Below are 23,164 nucleotides of genomic sequence, written 5' to 3'. Positions count from 1 at the left end.
GCATCAGCAAGATAAGATCATATGACTGCTGTGGAAGTCTGTGAGTCAATCACAGTGCTGCGAAACACACTCCAAACTATTTTTTCCGCATGATTTTATTTGAGAATGAAGTCCCAGACAAACAAGAGTTTAGATAAACAGCAGAGTTGCACAAATAAACTTTAGACTCACTAAAGTGCAGCTGGTGGGTTCAGCAGGGCAATGACCGGAGAGGAACGTTGATATTTAACCTGCACAAGAACACAGATTGGGATTGACATTGTCCAGTGAAACTCAGGGTAGGGTTGTGTGAGGAGGAGGTACTTCAATAAATGAACTTTCACAAATAAATAAATGTTGTGTTATCACACATATATTGTATGTGGTTTAATTACCTTGTTTGAACGTATACTCTGTTGTGAACTCATCACCTGAAACAAAAAAAGGCATAAATTAATACATTAATACAAATTCCCTCTTCCAAGTTTGTGACGTTTCCCAAATATATTTTTTCAGTACAACAAAAAAAAATGCATAGGAGTGGACGATCGATGAAAACAATCCCAAGCGCCAAATGGGATTCTTAACAGTGAAGGTGGTGTGATATTGATCACATATGAATCAAAAGTCCACTGGACGTCTGGTCCATGAACCTGCTGGCTTCCATGACTGTCTCTGACAAACTCATGCCTCAGTACATCTCTGTGGATCTGTTGACATGTCAAAATTATTTGGGACTATATATGAACACTCACCTATTTTATCTCACGTTGTTTGTGCTTCAAGTCTCAAGTGCAGTTCTGAATGTCAAGTTAAGACTTGTATGTGTTCTTGCTCTTGTATCTCTAGTGCACATCCTTTGGTCATCATAGAGTTTCAATGAATGTGACCTACTAGACGGATATCATCTCTAAAATCCTTCATATTCGTCCACTTTTGTTTCCAGGCATCTGACAACCAACAGTTCTCTCTGTGTATGCATTTCTCCAAATATGACCCACACAAATATCCAAAAACAAGAAGTCTGTCATCATTAATTCTGATCATTTTCAAAGCGTGGAATGAAACTGAAGTCTGGTACTTGTCTGGTAGTAGTCATAGATCTTCACGACTGCTGGCTTCAGGTTCTCAACTGGCACGTCCTGTAGGATTTGCAGGCTGTGGTGGATGGGAATGTTTTTGGGCAGCTGTTGAAGCAGAGCATGACACAGTTACGAGTCAGCCAAGGAGAGAGAAGCAGATCCTGTGAGAGTCTGCCTTACCTCCTCCAAGTAGATCAGGACATGGTCATCTTCATGCTCAACACGGTCCACCCGATCAGCCTGTCTCAGCTGAGGACAGATTTGATACCAACATGAATTGAAGGTGGGAAAGATTGAACACCTAAAAGTGCTTGCTGCTTACATTCTTCAGAGTTTCAGGAGCAGGAGAAAATCCTGAGAGCAATTTGATGTCGATGATCACCATGTTGGTGGAATTCTGCTCTCCATTATACCTGGAAGGAACCAGAGGGCCGTAAGTTGCTGCTCAGCAGAACAGAGAAGAGTCACTGCTCAGTGTGGCCACTTACAGCGACGTCAGAGTCAGCTTGAGCTTCGATCTCAGTGAGTTGGACTCATCCAAGACTTCAACTGAAACTCTCAAGGTGGAAGGGATAACTGGCGTCGGGACATTGTAATGGACAGCAAGCTGGGACACAGACAGAAAACAGCTCAAACTCAAAGTTTTTTTGACAGACATCAAGTCAGAAGATGGGACAGTACCTGGGCAGACGCACAGGCTGTGCCCTTAACCACCAGGTTGTGTTGTCCTGACCAATGTTCCAGCATCTTCTCCTGGTAAAGCAGCTTGTTGTCCTGGTTCACCTCAAAGAGCAAGTCTCCTCCAGGAGACTGGAAGGTGACAGAACTGGAGCCAGCAGGACTGAAAACCAGTGTTGAGTAGAGAGCCAGAGCCTGCAGGGCCACCACTGTGTCCTGCAACACACATTCATGGAGACACCACTTGAGAGGATGTCACACACTCAAATACATTCCTGCACAACAAGAAAACATACTCTCAATAGTCTCAGCCAGGAGCGTCTGAGGCTCTCAAAAGAAATATTCTCACTTCAGACATGAGCCAGCATGGTTTGAAATGTTCTGAATTACAGCCACACAGCTGAATGGTTTTAAACTAGATCACAGTTGACAGAGAGTTTTTGGAGCAGTACATAACTTGACCATTGGAAAAGGTTGTGTGGATAAAGCGTGCGCACCAGGGCTTCTTGGTTTTACCTGTGTGGAGGAGAAACCTCCATAGTAGTTCTGCTGTCTTGTCAGCCACCTGACGATGTTGCTGCTGTAGCCCAGATCTTCAGCGGAGGGAGAGGAGCTGAGTCTGGCCAGCAGCACGTAGGAGCTTATCTCCACAGACAGAGAGGATGATTTGTCAGTGGCATCCTGCTCCCAGTGGAGGAAACCACCTGCAGAAGAGGAGGCCAGATTCCTCTAGAACAGTTGACGTCCTTGACTGATAAAAGTATTATTTTCCTCCCAACTAAAGAGTCTCACGAAATGAAAGATCATGAGGTCAGGTGGAAGATGACCAGAGAAACACTCACCCTCCCTGACAGCGACCTTGTCAAGGTGTTGGAGCAACAGATTGCGAGTCTCGACGTCTCCCGCTAAGGTGAAGACGTAAGCCATCAGAGCTGTGGTGTAGGTGTTGCTGTGGTCATGGGTGGACTGCCTCAGGCACAGGAGGCTCTTCTTCACAGCCTCCTCCTGTGGCACATGAAACCATGAAAAATAAGTTTTATAACTTTTTAAATCATGAGTGAAAGCATGGTCAGGATTCATGCAGGCATGCAGACACACACTCTGGACCACTTACATCCTCTTTGGCATTTATCTCCAGGAAAGCAGCAGTAATGTAGGCACTGAGAGTCACTTCATCAGACACTCCACCCTGGGAGGAGAACACACCAACATCATCAGTCTGCCATAACCTGACAAGCACGGTGACACGGCACCTTCATCCTGTTGTTGAAGAGTTTTCCAGACTGTTGGAAACAGCCATTTTCCTTCTGCATGCTCTTCAGCCAATTCTTGGACTCTTCAATCTTCTGAGGGTCGATGTAGACGAAAGACTTTGCTTTGGCGAAAGATCTCACCACAAATGCAGTCAACCTGATGAAAGATTCATGAGGCACTGATGGCAACACAATTCTCACGTCATGTCCTATTTATTCGAATTTAGTTTTAATTTGTAATCACAATATCTGTTGTACCCCCATGAGTCACCTGTGATCTTAACAGACCTGCCACACATGTTGGAGACCACAGCATCAACTGCCGTGGGTCCTCTGATTCTGAACTTCCAGCTACGTAGAGCAGAAGTAGGGAGAGAGACTCACCAAGTATTCCCAGTTCCAGTGCCAAAGGTGCTATATGCGCCATTGTGATGCTTGTAGTTCAGTTGCCTCTGGTATCCTGCCACCCAACATGAAAAAATGTTTTTCCCAGGAACGTTCAAACTTCTGGGGGAAATTGTGCCTCTATTGTTCTGTGGTTACGGGTGAGGGAATCCCCAGTCATGTCAACATGATAATTTGTGCAACCACATATTCATACTTAACAACCTATTGGCCATCTTCCAGTCTTCCATGATGGAATGGCCTTATTTTATCTTTTTTTCAGATTTCTACAGCTGTGTGTTTTACCAGCTTTTGGGCACAATGGTCAGTTATGGAAGCTGGTACGGAAGAGTCTTTTCATTTACAGTTTGCTTTCATCTTTTCAAACTTTTAAGATTGTATTATCAAAGAGCAATAAACCACCGGCGCCAAAGGGTTGACCTGAGTTCACCTTTGTTCCTTGGAGGTCTGACCATCTCCAGAACAGCAAATCATCACTGACATCACCTTGTGACCCCAAATCCAACCTGCTCTCAGTATTAAGTGCCCCTCTCTTCTCCAACAACAGAGATAACTGGTCTCACCGCTGGTCAGGAACTTGGTGGCTTTTTCCTTGATGTCTGGCTTCAGCTGCTGGGTGTTTGACAGGTACTGCAGGATGTAGATGTTTGGTGCCAGCAGAGCCATGTTCTGCTCCCCACATCCGTATGGCATCCGCAACAAACCATCCAGGTTTTGCATCGCCCTGCCCAGGATGTCACCTGCACAGAAGGAGCTGTGTGAAATGAAGCTTGTGGTCGTCATCTTTAACTTTGATAGTCTGCTGTTAGGTGACAGAAGTTTGGTCGCATAAAGGTTCATTGTTCATTCAAAATAAAATCTTGTGCAGAATTGAAGAAACATATGACAGTTGACTTTTTAGGAATACTGCCAACTATATAAATGTGTTCCAAAATTGTTTTGAGTTGAAGGAGCAGTGAGTTTACCCAGGACAGACACCATGGCCCGAACAGATCCCTCGATCACATTCTCAGGAAGTTTAACAGACAGTTTCTCCTTCAGTTCACCTCCTATTAATGCAGAAAAAAAACATTATTACTCACATTGTCCATTACCAGCAAATTGGTGCAAGTACTTTTCTATACTGTCCAGACAAAAACACAAATTAAAAGTGCACCTGTATCAATATACTGCATTCACTGACTTTTTAGCTCATGAATGATTTCATCACAATGACCAATAGATCATTTATCACATTGTTTAGATTACCAAATCATTTCTAAAATGAAACCTTTATGTTCGACATTCGTGCCACTGCTTTTCTGAAAAATTAAAAAATATATCTCAATATATTTGTGATATTCAGACCACCAAATGATAAGATGCGATGAGACGTCGTCCACATTAAATTATTTCACAGATCATGTCAATATTTTCACTAAGGTCAAGTTTCTCATGACATGGTGGTTCCATGAATGGTGGACTGACCATTGGGGCAGAGGAGATAGTTGAAGTTCTCTGTCATCTCTGTTCCCTCAGCCTGGAGAACAAGCAACGCAGGTGAGTTTTAAATCTATTTTGAGCAAGTTTATGGCAATTCACAAATGCTCACCTTAACAATGAGGGACCGTGTGACCACATCAATACGGCCCTTTTCAGGCACACTCACAATTTCATTATTGCAGGAAGTATGGGAAGTCACAGCTTCAGCAGTGACTGTGATGTTCACAGGTCCTATGGAAACACAACAAAGGGTTGAAACATGCCTTTTCCCAGACCTGGAAAATATGAAACCCCACTTCACTGGGAAAAATGCAGTCCAGAGGTTTATATTATATTTACAAACTACCTTTCTGCTTACCCAAAGAATGTGCGGAGAAAGCCCAGCGGAGAGTCTTACGCTCGTTGCCACATAGACAGGACGTGTACTCCACACCAGAGTATGGAGTGACTGTGTATTCCGTTGAAGGTGAAGGATATGCACCAATCTGGTCAAGATCAAGGAGGAGATTTTTATACATGTGAATTTTGAGATTAGTCTTTTATTTAGACTTCAACCTCTGGGAGCTTTTATATCCATGGTTGCACATAGAATGCACAGTTAAGACATTTTCCACACAGGACGGTCCGTGGCTTGGCTCTTGATTTACAATCTAAAATAGTTGTTTTCTTTGTCAAATAATTGATATAAATTGAGCCCTTTCCCTGGTTGGCTAATTCAGAGAGACACAGGTGGAAAAAGTCTCTGAACGTGGGCTTTGACTTCACCGTGACAACCATGGGCAGTAACAAAGGCTTGAAATGGCATATATGAAAACAATAAAGGGCTTTAGCTTCAGATTGTACGTGAGTATTTGAAAAAGCTGCTTAGTATTTTTCTGAATTAGTTCCATCCTAATCACATGGCATTTAAATATTTCCAAAAATATATAATCCTGCAATCCATCCTCAAGATAATATTTGTCACTGTGGAACAACCACAGAGAGAGTAGGTGCTTTGTCATGCACATTAGAGACTGTGCTGGTCTTTACCTGACTCTGGCTCAGTTTTCCACAAATGTAGCACAGAGACTTAAAATACTTTTCAAAATTAGGATGCTTCTATCTCACAACAATCACTGCACCTAGGTGCGTACTACATTTCCCAAACACACTGCCCTCGTGGTAAAAGACCCAAATTGCATTTTAATTTTGGCGAAACAGAAAAGTTAGTGCAACTTGTTCACAGGAAGCACAACTATAAGTAGGCTCGAACAGTTAATAAACACTGAAAACTGTCAATAATACTGATTCTTTTGTGTTGGGCATTTTGTGATAGACACATTACTCTGGGAATAGTTCATCATGACGTGTTTCTGTAGAAGTGAAGTTTGCGATAGAAAGTGAGATCTTTGGGGCAGAAACATGTTGTTTTGCGATTATATCTTAATCTTCATCTTCTATAATATATCTCATTATTTAATGACATTATCACGTCTGTCCATGTGACATGGTATTTTGTGATATTTTTGGACTACTGCAAGGGTCGGGGCCGAGGTGAGGACACTCTGAAGATCTTGTGCGTTGGTTCTCCTTCTGGAAGCTCAAAGCTGCCATAAAATATCTACTGCGAGCATAACTAATGTGTCTTTCTGCTTGACAGACACATTTTAAATGGAATAATGTTGAGGGGTAAATGTAAATGTGAATGTCATCTGAAATATTTACCATGATGCAACTATCCATGTAGTTGAAGATGGTGGCCTTCAGGTCGAAGTTTTCTCCTCGGATGATGGAGTAGGGCAGAGAGAGCTCCACAAAGAAAGGCTGGAACACGGTCAACTTTTCGCGAGGAGCCAGGCCGAAACCCTCAGGTGACAAGCAGAAAGCCTCTGTCTCCCACGTGGTGATGGTGTCTGGGACTGTCACTGGAACGTCTGTGCTACCGGACTCTCTGTTGAGGAAGCGAGAAGATTTTCAGATCCAAGATGGTACACAAGTACACCATGGAAATACAATATTTATTTATGTCACACAATCTATTCAGAATGGTTCCCTTTCGGTAAACTACCATGCCCTTGCCGACTTTCCTCTGGTTCCTTCCTATTATGAGACTATTTTATTTAACCCTGTATGACGACAATGTGCATAGCAACTTCAAGAAATTAGACAATAAATTACAATTCAATAATTTTAACAAATTATTGTGACAAATGTTAGTCTGAAATAGTTCATATCATCAGAGTGCAAGTTATTCCCTGAAATATTCCCTAATATATTAATATAATTCCGTAGTCTGTCCAACATTGTGTCACAGACACCATACAATTCTAATGATACTGAGCTCCACATTGCATAATAACCAGTCCAGCAGTCGTTCAACAGATAACTTAGTTGACTCAAATGCATAAGGAACACATTGTCCAACATAGTTAAAACCAATCTCACCCAACTTCCACCAGGTCCCAAAGCCACGTCTCGGGGAAGAAAGTACGGACAGTCTCGATTGGTGGGGGACTTCCAGCCAAACCTCTTGTACCAAATCCACCCATGTCCATATTTTGCAGTCTGGCTAACTCTGGGGCATAGTATCCATATTGAATACCTGGAAAAAAATTGAATTTAGCAACTGTTTAGTAGCGTAAATGTGACAGCATGTACAGACTTCTATTAATATGGGAATTTCTCACCATAACCATGGTGATACTCTCGTCCTTTAAATAACAGACAAGGTGGAATTCTGATAAACAAATTCGTTGCTATCTTCAGACCAACATTCTATGAAGACAGAAACAAAAAAAAAAGAAAAAGAAATTTTATAAAACCATAATATTGATTATTATAAGTTGAGTAAACGTGTTTGATATCAGGAAAATGAGCACCTGGAATGCTGTGAAAGCATCATCTTGGTCTCGGCCAGGGTAAGGCATGATGGATCGCTTTGGTCTCACTGGCAGACAGGCCACAGAGTCTTGAACATCATAAGGAACTTGGCTTGCTTTGGTGAGAGGCAGCAAGTTGAAGATCTTCAAAGTAAAATTTCAAACACAGTGCTTAATAGAAAGCTGAAAAACGGGAGCAAAGGGTGCGAACAAAACCATGAGATTAACTATACAATGCAATAACTGATGGCACCGCCACAGAAAGTGATATGGTGAAATAGCTGAACTTCCCAGCATCAGTCTTTGTGTGCTGTTGTTTATTCCACAGCAAGCATCAACAGCTGTCCAGGAATGCAGATTCAACGTATAGAGACACAGCATGAGTTGTGATGTAATACTTCACCTTGGTTGCATCCAAAGTCTGCCCGGGTCTTTTGATGAGGACGCTCTGGTCAACAGCGCTCACACCACAGAGTGAGTGGGGTTGGGCCTTCATTTGCAGGCTGCCCTGCTCTCCAGGTAAAGGTGAAACCATGGTGAAGTCCAGGGACACCTAGAAGACAAGGCGATAAGATGATTAGAAATAGGTTCTTTACATTTTTATAATCAAAACATGTAAAATGTTTCATCAGTAAAATATATATAATATAAAAAATAAACATGAAATCCAAATTGAACTTTTACTATATTGTAATATTATTGTCAAAAATTTAAAAGTAAAAATTTAGACTCATTTACTTCTAGTATGTGATGTGGTCCCTTAGGACTAGTTTGAACCCAGGCTTTATACTCACTGACCTTGTTATTGAAGCATTTCTGTGTGGAGAAGTCTTCACTGTCAGCTATCACCGTCTCACTGGGAAGCACCGTATAAGCCACAACTTGGACGACAGGGGCCATGTCTGCAGTCACGCTCAGCGGGAAAGTTATCTCACCCTTAACCACTGCAACAGGAACACGGCCGTGACTGTTGTGTCCACTCTCATACACCGTACACCTGATCTCTGCTCACCTGGTGCACTTGGAATCTTAATCGCCTTAGCTCCTTGCATGACAATGGCTCCTCTGGCTAACACCTGGAGAGACAAGGCAGAACAACAAAAAAAAACTGAATGGAAAATGAAATTTTAAAAAATCCTTGTTTTATCAGTGTATGACATCAAAGGCATCCATAACTGCACAGTGATGTAATGAACATCTTCCTCCTGTAAATAACAGAAATCTCTGTATTGTTAATTTATTGTCAATCTGTATTTTTTCTTTATTATAAACTCCTCAGCCAAGGGGATGCCAAGGTCATGAGCAAACTGACAGTCATGATAGTCAGCCATCCCCCATCCGCATGTAATCACCCTCCAGTTACCAAAGGTTTTACCTGTTTATTTAAAACAAAGTGAATGTGATCGATCACATAAGTTGTTTGTGTTATTGGAACCCGTCTTTTATGTGCCGTTTCCGATGAACATGTTTGAAAAAAACTCAACTCACCAGGAATACAAGAGTCGCAGAGCCTTGTGCTTCTCCAGCGATGGTGTAGTGGACGGAGATTTCTGTGTCCTGGTCACACGGAATATCGTCTTTCTTCTTCTGAACCTCCAGAGAACTCACAGACTTTGTGTCCATGGAAGGTGATCGAAACATGGACACAGTTTGTTCTCCTGACTCATAGAATGGAACTCGGCGACCATGATAGTCCAGAAACGGTGTGCTGCTGACCTGTATTAAAGAGTAGAAAGGTGGGGGCCATTAGAAATATACAGATGACAATAAAATATTTCATACCAATGGCACCTTTTCACTTAGTTACTTTTCTTCATCAAGTATTTTCTTGATTGGAAATGACAAAAGTATCTTAATGAGATGCATAATTGTTGAAAAAAGTCTTTTATGTTTGAACTAAAACACATTTGTAATGTCCATTTGTTTTAACCCATTCAACAGGTGAAAGTAGTTAGATCTCTGTAGTTAGTTAGTTCTCTGTAGTTAGTTCGTGGACAGTCACACAAAGGAGGTAACTGAGGATCTGGATCAGGAAAAGGCTATTTAAATGTTTTCTAGTTCCAGTGGATGCAGTACTCAGTATTATTAATGAATACAAGTTCTGTGGAGAATCTCAGAGGACATGGTTGGAAGCCAAAGGTGACACCTGTGCAGGCCAGCGAGAGAGTGAGGGAAGGGAAAAAGAGTCACCAAAGGGCTATTCTGGTGAATCAGGTCTCTGATGGTGGCGATATCTCAGGACAGACAGTCCAATGGACACTACACACTGCAGGAAGACAGACCTATTCCTCCAGACAAGTAACACAGAAGGCCTTGTGAAAGCTCATCTGATCAAATCAGATGTCTTCTGTCTCTGTTATCTGGCCAGATGAACCAAAAATGTAATGACTTGGCCTCAGTGATGTATCCGTCATCTGTGGAGGGAACTAAAGATAGAGACCCTGTGAGGTAAAGACATTTGCGTGTCTGTGAGAACGGACACCAGGGTCACTACTGTCAGTCAGACTGGTGACTCACATGGAGGTGCAAGTCCTGTTTGCGGTCGTCTGTGCTGATGGAGAAGGAGGCGACACCATCGTGGTCAGTCGTGAGATTCTGGAGATGGCGTGAAGACCACCTTTCACCCTCAAACAAGTACAAGGGCACGTTGGCCATGGGGGCATTGTTGTAGTAGACACCCTTTACCTGTTGGACACAGAGTAGATAGACATTTAAATGTCAATAAACCAGGCAGGATGCAGATACAGACAACAGAGACAACAATCTCAAACAATTCACTTGGAAACATCCTCTTTTGGCTTGTACGCCTCCTGTTTTGGAGGTCAGCCAACATCAGCATGATGAAAGACTCACTTTTCCCTCAACGGGTGACCCCTGGTGGAAAATCTTGGGCGTGTCAATAAAAGACAACTGTCCGATGGCGTAAGAGATTGTTAATCTTTTGCCTGTTTCCCGGGAAATTTCTGTTGGAGGAGAGTGTATTTTAGGTTTCTGATTACACTCAACTGAAATGAGAAAAACAAACAAAAGAGAAACTTGCCTGTTCCCTCTTCCTCTAGCTTGGCACTGATGTCAAAAAAGTCTTGAACAGCCTTCTGGTCCAGTTTGAAGAACGTTGACATTTGCAAGGTAAAAGAAGTGCAGCCAGTCTTGTCAGTCTGAAATGGAAATGAAGTGGAACCAGGTGTTTTAATTGGCACAATGCTGTGGATTAATGTATTTCCCTGTGATTTCATAGCGAAACATAAACAAAATATCCACAAATACAAAATAGCTTAGCTAAGGCTGTTTTTGCCAGTAAGAGAGAAAGAGAAGTGTGTTAAGGGAATGCTCCGAGTGCTCAGAGTATATATATATATATATATATATATATATATATATATATATATATATATATATATAAATACTGTTACTATTACTATTACTAATACTATTAATACTGTTCTAGTTTTCAATATCTTTTTTTTTTTTTTTTTTACATTTAAAATTTTGTCATGCTTTTTTTTACGGCCAATATTCGGGTTTTCAGTTTCAATGTTTGTGTTTCAGGTTCTCTTCAAGGTGACACTGTTTTGGCGTGCAAGGCGAGGAGGGGGCAGAGGGGATGATAAGGGAGTGGGAAGGGGCGGAGTTTGTACTGTGTCTGCATGTCATTTGTACATTGGACGTTACGTTCAGTGATTGACAGTGTTCGCTGAAGCTTGTGTGCCATGTTGAAGATGTTGAATTCCACTTCAAAACCTCAGGTAAGTCATGTTTCCTTCCGTTGATTCTCGGGTATGCAACACTGCAGTGATAGAGATACTGCGCACCTGGACGTGACGTCATGCCTGCAAGTACTTCATATTGGTTGGATTGGCGATCTGCAGATGCCGTTTTGAAGTGGAATTCGACATATTCGCCATGGTGCATGGCCTTCATCGAACACTGTTGAACAATGAATGTTACACCAATATGCAAATGACATGCAGACCCAGCACCAATGTAAACTGTCCCTGGTCCAGCCCCAAAAAGAGGTGCAAAAATGTGCATGTGTGTGGCTTTCTTTTTTTCCCAAGCCGTGGTTGCGTAGAGCTATTCTCCCTTCTCACTACAGCTTTGCACTTGTAACTGAAGATTTGTGTGCGTGCGGTAGAAAAAACATTAAGTCCGCATACAGATTACAGATCTTTTTACTCATATGTGCCTTGTGGTTACAAATACAGTGTGGAGTTACGCATATGTGCAATTTATTTACCGGTACAAGTCTCGTGTTACGGGTATGTGACACTTTTGTACCCATTCATACAATGTCATTTGAAGAAATGTGTTTGTTAGTTGTCAGACCAATGACTACTACTTTAATTTGCCTGATTAAAATGTCTCATGTTATGTAGTTAAGGTTCGAAAGATAAAGAGCTAGGTATTATACCTGCTTTGTCTCCTCGTGGCATGGTGGAGATATGTCATGGGGTACGTCTGAATCGTAACTGGAATAGATGTAACGGTTCAGAGGGCGACACACTTTCACCGTGGCAGATCCAGGCACTGGTTGTCCATATGTGTACCTTAACATAAACAAAAGAGATGTATTCGACACACATCACACATCGACCATGAACCAAGAAGAAGTGTTCTTACTTCCCACAAACATCAAGGCTGAAGCTGTCCTGAACGATGGTGACTTTATCGGCTCCTTTTAATGTTACGTCAAATTTAGGCAGAACTGAAGACAAAATATATTTGTCAGAAAGTTTGCGGATCAATTCAGGGCTTTAATATCACATACCATATTTTTCCACCTTGAAACTGCGTTCTGCTCTCTGCCCGTCAGCAGTACTCACAACTAGACGGTAGAAACCTTCACGTGCCTCAGAGTTCAAGGCGTGTGAGAGCTGCAGTATTGTGCCGCTTGCAGTTTGGTTCAGCCACTGGCCAATGCGGTTGCGGTTGGAGTCCTGTTTTATTGAGAGAGGAAGGCATTTAAAATATGGACAAAGAAGCAACGAGACCATTGTTAGCTATTCGATCAGTTGTAATTTCAAATTCTGTCTCATGGAAGAAGGTGGGCCAAATCTCGTCTCTACTGTAAAAAAATAAAATATAAAAGATTTATTTAATTTTATCATCAAAAAAAACAAATGATAAGTGGATTTTTATTTTTCTTAGTCACTCAATTTAAAAAAAAGAATTTTGTCAGCAGAGGAAATTCCTCTCATGTGCGTCTGCATTGGTCTACATCCTACATTCTCGTCCATATTGAAAGTTAACACATTCGTCACTCATCTGTCCCATATTTATTTTAACTACATTGTGATACCGTTTTCAGTACTTAAATTTAGGGCTTTTATTCGCGATTATTGGTAAATTAATCATGCATTTTGTATCTATTATTACACAACACTTTTTTTCTCTGACAACCCAACATAACAGATACTGTCAAGAACATCCTTTAGAATACCTGCACAGGCATCTTCTAATGATTCAATCTTCCTTTCAGTAGCAGAACAGACACAAAATGTGTGATTTATTTGCCATTTATCACAAGTTCACTCTGCCGAAATGCTGCTTCAAACATCTTTGGAACCAATCGGACTGCAGGCAGTGAAAAAAGAGCTTCTGTATCATGTACAGCACTGCATGAGTGTGGGTGATATAAGCCGGGCTTACCTCCAGTTCGATGATGCTGTACTGAAATGGAGGAAGACACACAATGTTAGTGTTTTAATACAAACACATCAGGCTTTGTGTTGGTTTCATGACACTCTTCTCAGTCATTGTTCAGTTACAACTTTTGCTGAGGTTTCATTTGAAGAATAATTCGAAATGAGGACACTCACTGTTACTAAGGTTGGTGAACTTATCAACACAAAATGTCGACATCAGCACAAATTTACCGAAAGAGGCCCTGGGGTACAAAGATGACCTTTCACCTGGGCTTGATTAAGCTCTGTGTAACCAGGACAGACGTATTGACCTCTGCATTATGTAACAATACCATGGGTTTCAATGTGAATTTAAAGAGAGCAAGAGCTGAGTCACTCACCATTTCTTTGGCTGCTCTAAACCTGATGTCCATGGAGACAACTCGGAAATGCACTAAAAGAAAATGGCAGTCAAAAAACCATGTTCCCCAGCTCCCTTCCAGTTGTATACATTCATAAATGATTTCATTTCAATGCGAAAATACATTGCTTCCTCTTTAATTGTCCATGTTATTCTGGGTCTTGTGTCAAGGACATTATTTTTTCACAACGTGCCAAGGCCAATTCTAGTCAAGGTGTTAACTTTTTTTTCATTGCAATGAGAAAAAGTTGTCATAATCATTAATATTTGAAGGATAACACCTGCCATTCCTTTCCATTCGCAGCTTAAGTGGTCACGTCATCAATTTGTATTGAACTTTTTAGGTCTGAATATTCATGTTTTGCTATTGGAAAAAGAGGGCTTTTGTAGATGGCACCACTGCTTAGTTTGGAAACTCCACATGTCCCCCCCGATGATTTTTGCCGGATGTAAAGCCAAGTTGTAAACGATGGAGGTAACCACTGAATATTGACCCAACTTCTGCATCGTTTTTTGGAAGACGACTTCAAACAAAAAGAACTTGATATGCCATGGTTACTTGCGGCTTTCATCCCTTGTCTGAGACTCTGCATAGAATCAAAAAGGGCCAGATCCTTCATGCTTTGACATTGGTTTGCATTTCCAGAGGATTATGTCACTGTCATTCCTGTGCTGCACATGTACCTGTCTGTCCAGGGAGGTACAGCGGCTTGTCCGTCTGGATGAACGTCACAGGTTTGTATGATTTGATCTTGACTTTCCTCACTTCTCTGGAGTAAAAGGTTTTTCCCTGGACCACAGTCTCCAACATTTTCACCGCCTCGTCCGCCACTACAGGAGCCTACGAAAAATAGGCATGAAACAGAGCTTTTTCTAGATGAAATAATAGAAAAATGCAATTTTGAGCTCTGACCTTGAAGTCGACACATTTCTGATAATCAATGTCCGTTGTATCTAAGAAGAGGGTGGTGTTTTTCTCATGTGACTGTAGAGTGACTCTCATCTGCAGAGTCTCGTTGGGCTGCATGAGGTTGATGCAGAATCTGTTTGTGGCTCCCGCTTCAAGAACCGCAGGTATGGCGACCATGTACTGCCTAAAACAGTAACAAAGCACGTAATGATATGTAACTATCTGGAAAAACAAATTATACTCCGTTACTTACGGTCCTGCCTCTATCTGACCAAAGCACACCCAGCTCAGGAGCACACACAGTGTTACGGTCCATGACTGAATCCAGAGACGACCCATGGCTGAGTGGGACGATCCTCAGATTCGGCATCAGCTGAATAACATCTGTGGTCAAAGAACGTCCCACCTCTTGATCACCATCCACCCCCTGAGGCCTTAAACAAACAGCTCAAACACACTGTGGAGTGAGTAAACAAATGTTGACAACATCAACTTCAAATATACTTAACCCTGATATTTTGGGTTTATATTTTTTATCACTGATAGTTTCATTGCTTGGGTTTGGGAATCACTGCGAAAACAAAGACCGTGAAGCATGCTGTTCTCAATAGCACATGACTATTTCCATATACATACATATATATATATATATATATATATATATATATATATATATATATATATATATATATATATATATATATATATATATATATATATATATATATATATATATATATATATATATATATATATTAGAAAACATATCAAAGACTATTTATTACATACAGATGGGGCATTTTCAAAGCAGATGGATAATCAGCGTCATGGGCTCAGACGCTGGCACTGGCAGCTACCGTGGCAACTCAAGAGGGGGCGGAGACATGCCGGAAGGTGCAAGTGAAGTTGCCAGCAGTCCGAGCGGTGAAATGTCTCTAAACTACAGCCACGGTGACGGACGGGTGGCTGGCTCCGTGACATTTGTACTGTCATCTGACGAAGAACTAAGACGCGACGAAGCATATATTCGTATGAACTTTCTTTAGGCGCTATGGCAAAAAAAAACAAAAACAAACAAACAAACAAAAAAAAAGAGGAAGGGCAAACCAGGAAGGAAAAACACGATGAAGCAGAATGTTCAGAACGGGTGTCCAAAGCTTACCACGATGAAGACACATTCACGATCTGGCGCAGCGTCAACCTCCCGCTTCGCCTGAAGAGGTGGAGGTGCGTCAGTCAACCAGCTGCCGAAGACGTCAACACACACAGGAGCACGAAGTGACTGACAAAATAAAAGCATGGCGGGAGGAGCCATTTTTTAATTTTTTATTTGTGCACTATTAAAAAACGAAAGCAAAAACTCACCATATTGAACACTTAGTTATCCAACACACCGCAGTTTTTTCTGCTTTTTGCACGTCCAGTCTGCACAGTGTTTTTTTTTATTTTTTTTATTTTTGCTCATTATTATTATTGTGTCTGTTTCTCTGTAAATATATATTCTTCTATTTCTTATTGAAAATAGAGTCGCCATTGGCCTGAAACAAATTCCCTGTTTGTTAAACATACTTGGCAAATAAAGCTGATCCTGATTCCTGATTCCTGATTCACTGCAGTTCGATGTTCATTTGATATGTCACCAACACCATCTACAACCAATATAATTCTCTAGAAGAGATGGTGTTTGCATTTTGTGTATACTAAAAATAAGTACAGAAAATAAATATCAATACAATTTTGTTTCCATATACAACCAAGAGTCCGTTCCAGCAGGTAGGTAAAACACTCCCTGTGACGTCGCTCAACAAACATGGCTGGGTGCACTGTTATGGAGACTGAAGCAGGGACGAATGAGGTGGGCGATATCTTAGTGGTGAACCGATGGCTTTCTGTCATCCAAAAGTACATTCACTCACTGATCTGTGTCATGCTGCTGATGCGGGTTGTTCAGAAGCTGAACACTGACATGGGTGTAAACCCATCGGCGTTCCAGCTGCAGCGTTTTCACGCCAGAAGCCAGAGCAGGCAAACATTTCCACTTTGGAGGCCTGTCCGAAAAGTTGCCGGTTTCCGTCGGTTGTGATGCTGGCACTGTGTAAACAATGCTGGATTCAGTCAGAGTAGCAGCGTGTATGCCTTTCTCAGCAGGTCCGACCCAATGCAATGGTTTGTCTGTCACAGGTAGGGTTGACTAAGTATGGGGCTTTACCAGGGGGTGGACTGAAGTAAGCCAAGCAAACCTAGCAAACACCATTGCAGTCTTAAGCAGCAATCTTTATGTGGTTCAGTCAACAGGCTCAATTGTTGAGAAAATGTGGAGGAATTCCACAAGAAAAATTATTAAAATGGAAGTAAAATATGTTTTTAGACTTAAGAAATACTATATATAAAATGATATATGCAATTGCCAAAGTTTTTTTTGTGTTTTTCCCTTTCAGTGCAGGGAATCAGGGATGACCTATCCAATCCAATACTATCTGTGTCCACTACATCTACAAAGGCAAAGTGGAGCAGGATGTGCTGAGCAATGAAGCGGTTAATACGTCACAAACAGGACCTATTGTGGCAAAAGCAATTGCATTCAGGGGAGAAAATAATTGCTGCCATTGTACAGTAGACAACATCAACCACATGGATGTTGCTTTGGCAGAAGTTATGTACTTGGGCTCTCATTGTATGCTAGTGCAATGGTTTTTTTTTTAGACTATAACTAGAAAAACCAACAGCGTACTTCACTCTCAGAGCTGGCAGGGAGTGGGCGACCTTAGAAGTGACTTGGTTTTTGGTGGGTTTGTTTGGATTTATTTCAATAAGAGGAAAGGCGCATCCGACCACCTGACCAGCTCCAGTTACAAGAGACAGAAATTGGTCATCTTAACTTAAAGTAACACAACATACAATTGGATCGCTATAATAAATCAACTTGACAATAATATCAATGTGCATGATTTTGTTATCTATATACTGAGCGGCAGCCTCCTATATACATCTGTAACTGTTAGGTGCTCTGTGACGCTACTGCCACCTGCTGCCCGAAGTGGCCCATTGCACTGTGATTATTATGGACACAAAGGCAGTTGATGGAAACCATGTAGCCAATAGTGTCAGGTGATTAAATATAGCGTGGATGGAAATAAGATATTTCTGAAGAGAGGTATATGCTGTCCCAGTTCCTGCCTAGTTTGAAAAGTGTGATGTTTTTTTCACAGCCTCTTCCTGGCAGCAAAATAGGTCTATGACAACCGGTGTGGCAAAAATGAGCACGGTTGTGGTGGGCTCACGTGTTCCTCATTCAGAAAAACTACGCTGAAAGGAAAGCTGCAATTCAGAATGTGTGGTTCAGATTTGACAGAGGATTTGGAGTGAGTTTGATGCAGTCCAGACAGCTGCCCTGGATCACCGGCTGAGGAAGCCAGTGGAGTGGGAGTGGTGAATGACAACAGAAAAACAAGAAACAAACTTTTGGTTTTACGTTTCAATTGAATGAGTCGGTCAGATACCAACAGATTCCAGGGTATTTATCATTTGCAGACAAAAAACAAAAAATATTATCATCAGCCGTGGGTCCTTTTTTGGAACAATTTCTGTGTTCCTGCCACCATGTCCTCCTCTAGCCACCATCGCCTTGTCAAGTTTACTCATATCTCCACGTCAAATCAATAACCTGTTTGGTCAAGTCCTGTCTCAAGTAGTCAATCCATGGCATTGTCTTGCTCCGTCAAGACAAGTCTCCACGTCAAGTCACTAAATTCTTTGGTCGACTCCCATGTGGTCTAGTCATCTGTCAGTCACTGTCCAGTTAAATCCGACCTGTCATCTGGTCAAGTTTAGTCAAGTCTCTATGTCAAGTAACAGTATCGCCACACCCCGTCTCTTCAAGTCAAGTCATTGTCTTGTCTTGCCTTGTCAAGTGCAGTCTTCAAGTCAAGTCATCATCTCGCCTGGTCACATCTTGTGTAGTTGTCAAGATCAAGTCCTTTCTACGTCTAGCTCTGTCCTCACTCTCCGTTTGCGTTTTCCTATAAGTGTTTTGTTTGGATGAAATACCATAGTTATAATCTAACCCTGCTCCGTTTCCCGCTTCTGGGTCCTAAACCGTGACAGACCTAACGATACCTAATGTGTCAAATATCAACATTTTCAAGTGACCTCTTAACAGAGTCAACCTTCAGCATCACATGTTGACTCAATAGGCGTATCCAGATCTTGGCTGCGCTTTATCTAGATGAAAGATAACTGATGCCATGGGTGTGTGAATGGGTTGTTAGGACGAAAAAGAAGTGCCAGAAGAACCAGTTAGGAGGGTGTGTCTGAGTCAAAACAGGTTCTTTTTAAACAAAAGTCCCTTTGGAGCTATATAGAGTCAGCAAGATGAGTCAATACAAGAACTGGATCCCAAACTTTTCTGAGCTCCGCAGACAATGACACCACCAGAACGGTGGAATCTTCTGCATTCTGGTTACATAACACTGTCGGAATGTGAAAACTGACTCTGACACTGAACACTATTAAACCATGGCAGCAATAAGCAGCCATTATCAAAGACATTTTATACATTCAGAGAACTTGGAAGATGAAAATCTTGATGGTTCGTGGTTGCTGCAACTGTCCAACATTGTTTGGAAGAGTTTTTGCAAGGCTGCCCTTTGTTCAGCGTGGGCTTAGTATGCAAACAATCCTTCTCCTCCCCATGTTTACCAAAGAAGTGTTCGTTTCAGTAAGCGAACTATTATTGATAAAGTTGTTGCATTCAAAAGAGCTGAGGAAAAAAATGCAGTTGCAACACCATGGATTGCAACATCCCAATCAAACAAAGGAGGAGGGAGTGTGTACATATGTGTGGGGTGAAAAATCAGTTTTTGTCATTTCGCCATCACTTCATTTAAATCAACTGTCCCATTAGAAGCCAGCACAGTCAGGCTTTCAGTGTGTGCTGGTATTCCGTATACGGTCTCAGCGTGCAAAAAATCTATGCTGCATTGAATGTGAAATACTGTAATATATCCCTGGACTATGGACCCTCTTACCATCAAGACACTACGCATTTACCACTTCTCCTCCGGTGAAGCGCGATGAGCAGGTTGTGGGAGCGGACAGCACACGCCATACAGAGTATTTAGAGAGTGTAACACTGCTACATACACAATGGAATGAACCACTTCCAGAAGGGCACCCTATATGAAGTGAACAATTGGAGCTCGCTGATGTTTAGGAGCCGATTTATCATTAAGTCGCTCATGGATGGTCAAAATGTGCGTAAGTACTGAGTCAGCTGGGAGGGAGGGATGATGCATGTGGCGGAGTTACGTACAGGAGAGAGAGAAACGTGGGAGAGGACTGATTCAGTGCAGGTTTCAGAGACCACACCCTAGTCTGGTGAAGAAATTACGTAACAATTCGTTCAGTGAAAGATTCCTCGTTCATTTTCGCCTGATCCACACAGGCGCACTGTTCCAAGGGCCGGCGGACACAGAATATGGTGGCCTGAAGTGGACAAATTAAGTCTCACAATAGACAGATATAATAATATTTGTAAATGCTGCTCGAAGTTCTTTAACAATGGTGTTATGTGACTTTAACGGCAAGAGTTACTTATTGTATTCAAAGATTCTACATCCATATTTTGAATATATACTGTATCTCATTCGGTTTATTGACTATGTAGTGATCAAGACAATTCAAAGACAATTGAAACGCTTTTATTACGACCTCTTTTAATTTTTTAATTTCAAAAATCTCCCATTCCTCAATGTGAATTATGCAAATTGTTGAATCCCCATCATGCTTTAAACGCTTATAAGCTATTCCAGCAGTCACCACAGCTGATGTCCACCGATGGTCCAAGAGACCGCATAGAGAGTTTGTGTGTGCTCAGACACTTGAAAAATTAGAGGGAACGTTGTTCAGAGTCTAATCATGTTTCCTTTTTGCAGTATTGCAGTCAATTTATTTTATTTTATTTTATTGCACTCTCCTAGTCCTCACTGACATTGGAAATATCTCACATATGCAGTCATTCACAGGGTAACAGGGGAAGTGTGACATACTTGTCATTCCAAATGGGTGAGAGTTGGCAGCCCTGCAGAATATGGGAGCGACTTGTGTTGTATTCACTGCCACCTGACCTATACTTTTTAGAGCCCTCCCACTTTAGTTCTGCACAGCACCATCAGCGAGGTATGTAAACCAACAGAGCAATGTCAGGTCCCACATCACAGTGTGGTCTGGTTCTTAAGTGTGTCTTAACAATAAAGAACTTAGATTTACATAGTGCATAGATAATTAATCTTGCTTTAACATAAATTCATTATTTCTGGCTGGACTTTTCAATGAAATCTCAAATTAGATTACAATCTGCAATATCACCTTACAACCCGATATTTTATGCTGTTTATGCGCACATTTAGTATATTGTATTTTTGTTGTGTCACAAGTTAGATTTTAGCTTGATACCCGCACAATTCTTGTTCTTATTAATTTACTCATTTTACAGCCCCTGGAATCATCTCATTTCTAGTCATGCCAATCTGAATTCAAGAAAACTTGTAGTGAACTTATCTTGCTGGACAGACAGATAATTTTTCTCCCCAAATATATGAGACGTCCAAATAAACTTTTAGTTGAACTGCTAAGAGGGATAGAGGATGCAGCACGACACTCAAACATACAGTTGTATATAATACATCCATCTATATTAAACGGGCAGTTCCTGCAAATGTGGTTATAAATCAATAAAAAAAAACCCCACAAATGCGGCCCCTCGCTGTGAATAGTGGATCAGTCCACTCCCCAGCGCAGCCATTGAGGTGTCTGGTGGAACCAGCCATTTCTGTTGAGATCACCTTCGCTCCACGGTCCAGTGGAACCTGTCGCCTGGTAGAAAGTGCCGCCAAACCACAGCGCATCAGGGATTAATGTTGACTACTTTTCTTATGTAATGTTTTTAATGTTTCCTTTCCTCTACTGTTTGAATTTCGCCAAAAACACACCAACCCACTCACACACTAATGAACCCTCCTTCTCTAGTGTTTACCTTCTGTACTGTATATCCAAATCAAATAGTCTGTCTGATGTCCTTGGTTCTCTTGTCGCCCCAGTTATGTTTGCTCTAACCTGAGACATTTTAATCAAAGTAATAAAAGACTACTTGTGTCTTCACTGATGGAGACAGAAAACCGCGATCCATGGAGTTACAACTGTATTTTTTTTCTGGTATTTTTACCAGTTTGTGACCCCTTGTATGACATATTTATCAATAATAGTTTGCTGATTGAATAAGAACACTTCTTGGGACAGAAAGGGATTGTTTGCAAACTCAGCCCACACTGAACAAAGGGCAGCCTTGCAAAATTTCACAAACTTCACAAACTCCAAGCAGTGCTTTATGACAACCGTGAACCATGGTGTTTATCCTTTCTGTATGAAATTGTGACATGCGTATGCATATTCTAACGGCTGCCTCATGTAACTGCGTATCGTGACAATGTTTCATAAGGTAGATCAATAAAATGAGTTTTGCATGCTTCATCTATTATGTCAGCAGAAGCCCAGCACAGCTGTCAATGAAAAAAAAAAAAAAAAAGTACTTCATTTCAACAAAACTGTTGGTCATATCCTACTTATAATGATTGTTGAATTTGCTGGGGGTTTACTACCACAGTCAGGAATAGCACCTGCAGCCTGCTTGCTGTGCAAGTGCACTGTATTTTCTATCAATGTTGCTTCACCTTGATTGTACTTGTATACAGATGGCTATAAAATTATTATTATTAAATAATCATTAGGTTGGTCGTAAAATAAAGCTTGCACATCCGAAGAGCAGTGGAGCAAGTCGTGGGTGTTGTGGCCTCACAACAAGAAGGGTTGATGGTTCAAATCCTGCTGGTCGTCACTATCACAAATGTCATGTGTCCCAGTGAAGATGAGGAAGCTGAAATGAAGTGTCCAATATGGCGGCCAGTGTCAGTCCTAAAACCTGCTCCAAGTGACTCAATCAGCTGGGTCAAAATATTTAACCTAACCTTGGGTAAAAATAACCCATTTGTAGATTGTAACTAAACCCCAGTGATCTTGAATTGAAGACCCCAATCCCTCATTTCCACCAAAGGCATAGAGGCAAAGGCTGAGAAACGGACGGCGCTGTCTTGCGGCCGATCAGATTCATTTCTAGTCAAAGACAAACCGAGTGCACCAAGCGGTGGTGTTTGGAGGCGTCCCATTTTTTTCAGTGGGCTGGTTTGGTTTCGACCTAAACAAGAGTGGAGTGTTCCTTGGGCTAGTCATGCGCTGCAAAACAGAATGGCTTTGGTTTCTGAATGACATTTTACCCTGAGGCACCGACATGACGGCAGAGACTCCGAGCCGTCTGGTGAAAGATAATCTCATCAGATATTTGATGACACGGACCACAAGGAATGCGATCAAATAAAGAGCTAACAGTCTAGTCTGTTTTTCACTTGAAACGTAATCATT

At 41.5% G+C, this 23,164-nt stretch overlaps 1 protein-coding gene across 1 annotated transcript; it reads right to left on the bottom strand.

Moving 5' to 3' along the window:
• Positions 1 to 77: 77 nt before the first annotated feature.
• On the bottom strand, positions 78 to 15,977 carry LOC128763637 (alpha-2-macroglobulin-like). The gene is made up of 37 exons (XM_053872644.1): positions 15,855 to 15,977; positions 14,946 to 15,149; positions 14,696 to 14,876; positions 14,467 to 14,623; positions 13,763 to 13,815; positions 13,387 to 13,407; positions 12,506 to 12,674; positions 12,358 to 12,442; positions 12,149 to 12,284; positions 10,778 to 10,895; positions 10,591 to 10,700; positions 10,255 to 10,422; positions 9,226 to 9,453; positions 8,750 to 8,813; positions 8,536 to 8,681; positions 8,141 to 8,290; positions 7,738 to 7,881; positions 7,546 to 7,633; positions 7,304 to 7,460; positions 6,584 to 6,809; positions 5,238 to 5,364; positions 4,989 to 5,110; positions 4,865 to 4,916; positions 4,363 to 4,446; positions 3,961 to 4,137; positions 3,377 to 3,452; positions 2,993 to 3,149; positions 2,854 to 2,928; positions 2,582 to 2,744; positions 2,256 to 2,443; positions 1,743 to 1,955; positions 1,550 to 1,668; positions 1,384 to 1,474; positions 1,242 to 1,310; positions 1,061 to 1,166; positions 375 to 410; positions 78 to 230 (listed from the first exon to the last, which is right to left on the bottom strand). The coding sequence occupies exons 2-37, from the start codon at positions 15,029 to 15,031 to the stop codon at positions 226 to 228; spliced, it is 4,347 nt and encodes a 1,448-aa protein (XP_053728619.1). The 5' UTR covers positions 15,032 to 15,149; positions 15,855 to 15,977; the 3' UTR covers positions 78 to 225.
• Between the last annotated feature and the right edge of the window lie 7,187 nt (positions 15,978 to 23,164).

Source organism: Synchiropus splendidus, chromosome 8 (genome assembly GCF_027744825.2).
Source record: "Synchiropus splendidus isolate RoL2022-P1 chromosome 8, RoL_Sspl_1.0, whole genome shotgun sequence".
NCBI lineage: Eukaryota > Metazoa > Chordata > Actinopteri > Syngnathiformes > Callionymidae > Synchiropus > Synchiropus splendidus.
Note: the sequence above shows the minus strand (reverse complement) of the source record. Positions and strands in the feature narration are given on the sequence as shown.

What these genes read in the sequence shown, in the direction of transcription:
- LOC128763637 (XM_053872644.1), bottom strand. Translation starts at nt 15,031, where the DNA reads ATGGGTCGTCTCTGGATTCAGTCATGGACCGTAACACTGTGTGTGCTC. An exon ending in GCCACGAGGAGACAAAGCAG is followed by an intron (nt 10,896 to 12,148) that starts GTATAATACCTA and finishes TTTCCATTTCAG; the next exon opens with ACTGACAAGACTGGCTGCAC. An exon ending in TCTTCAACAACAGGATGAAG is followed by an intron (nt 2,929 to 2,992) that starts GTGCCGTGTCAC and finishes TTCTCCTCCCAG; the next exon opens with GGTGGAGTGTCTGATGAAGT.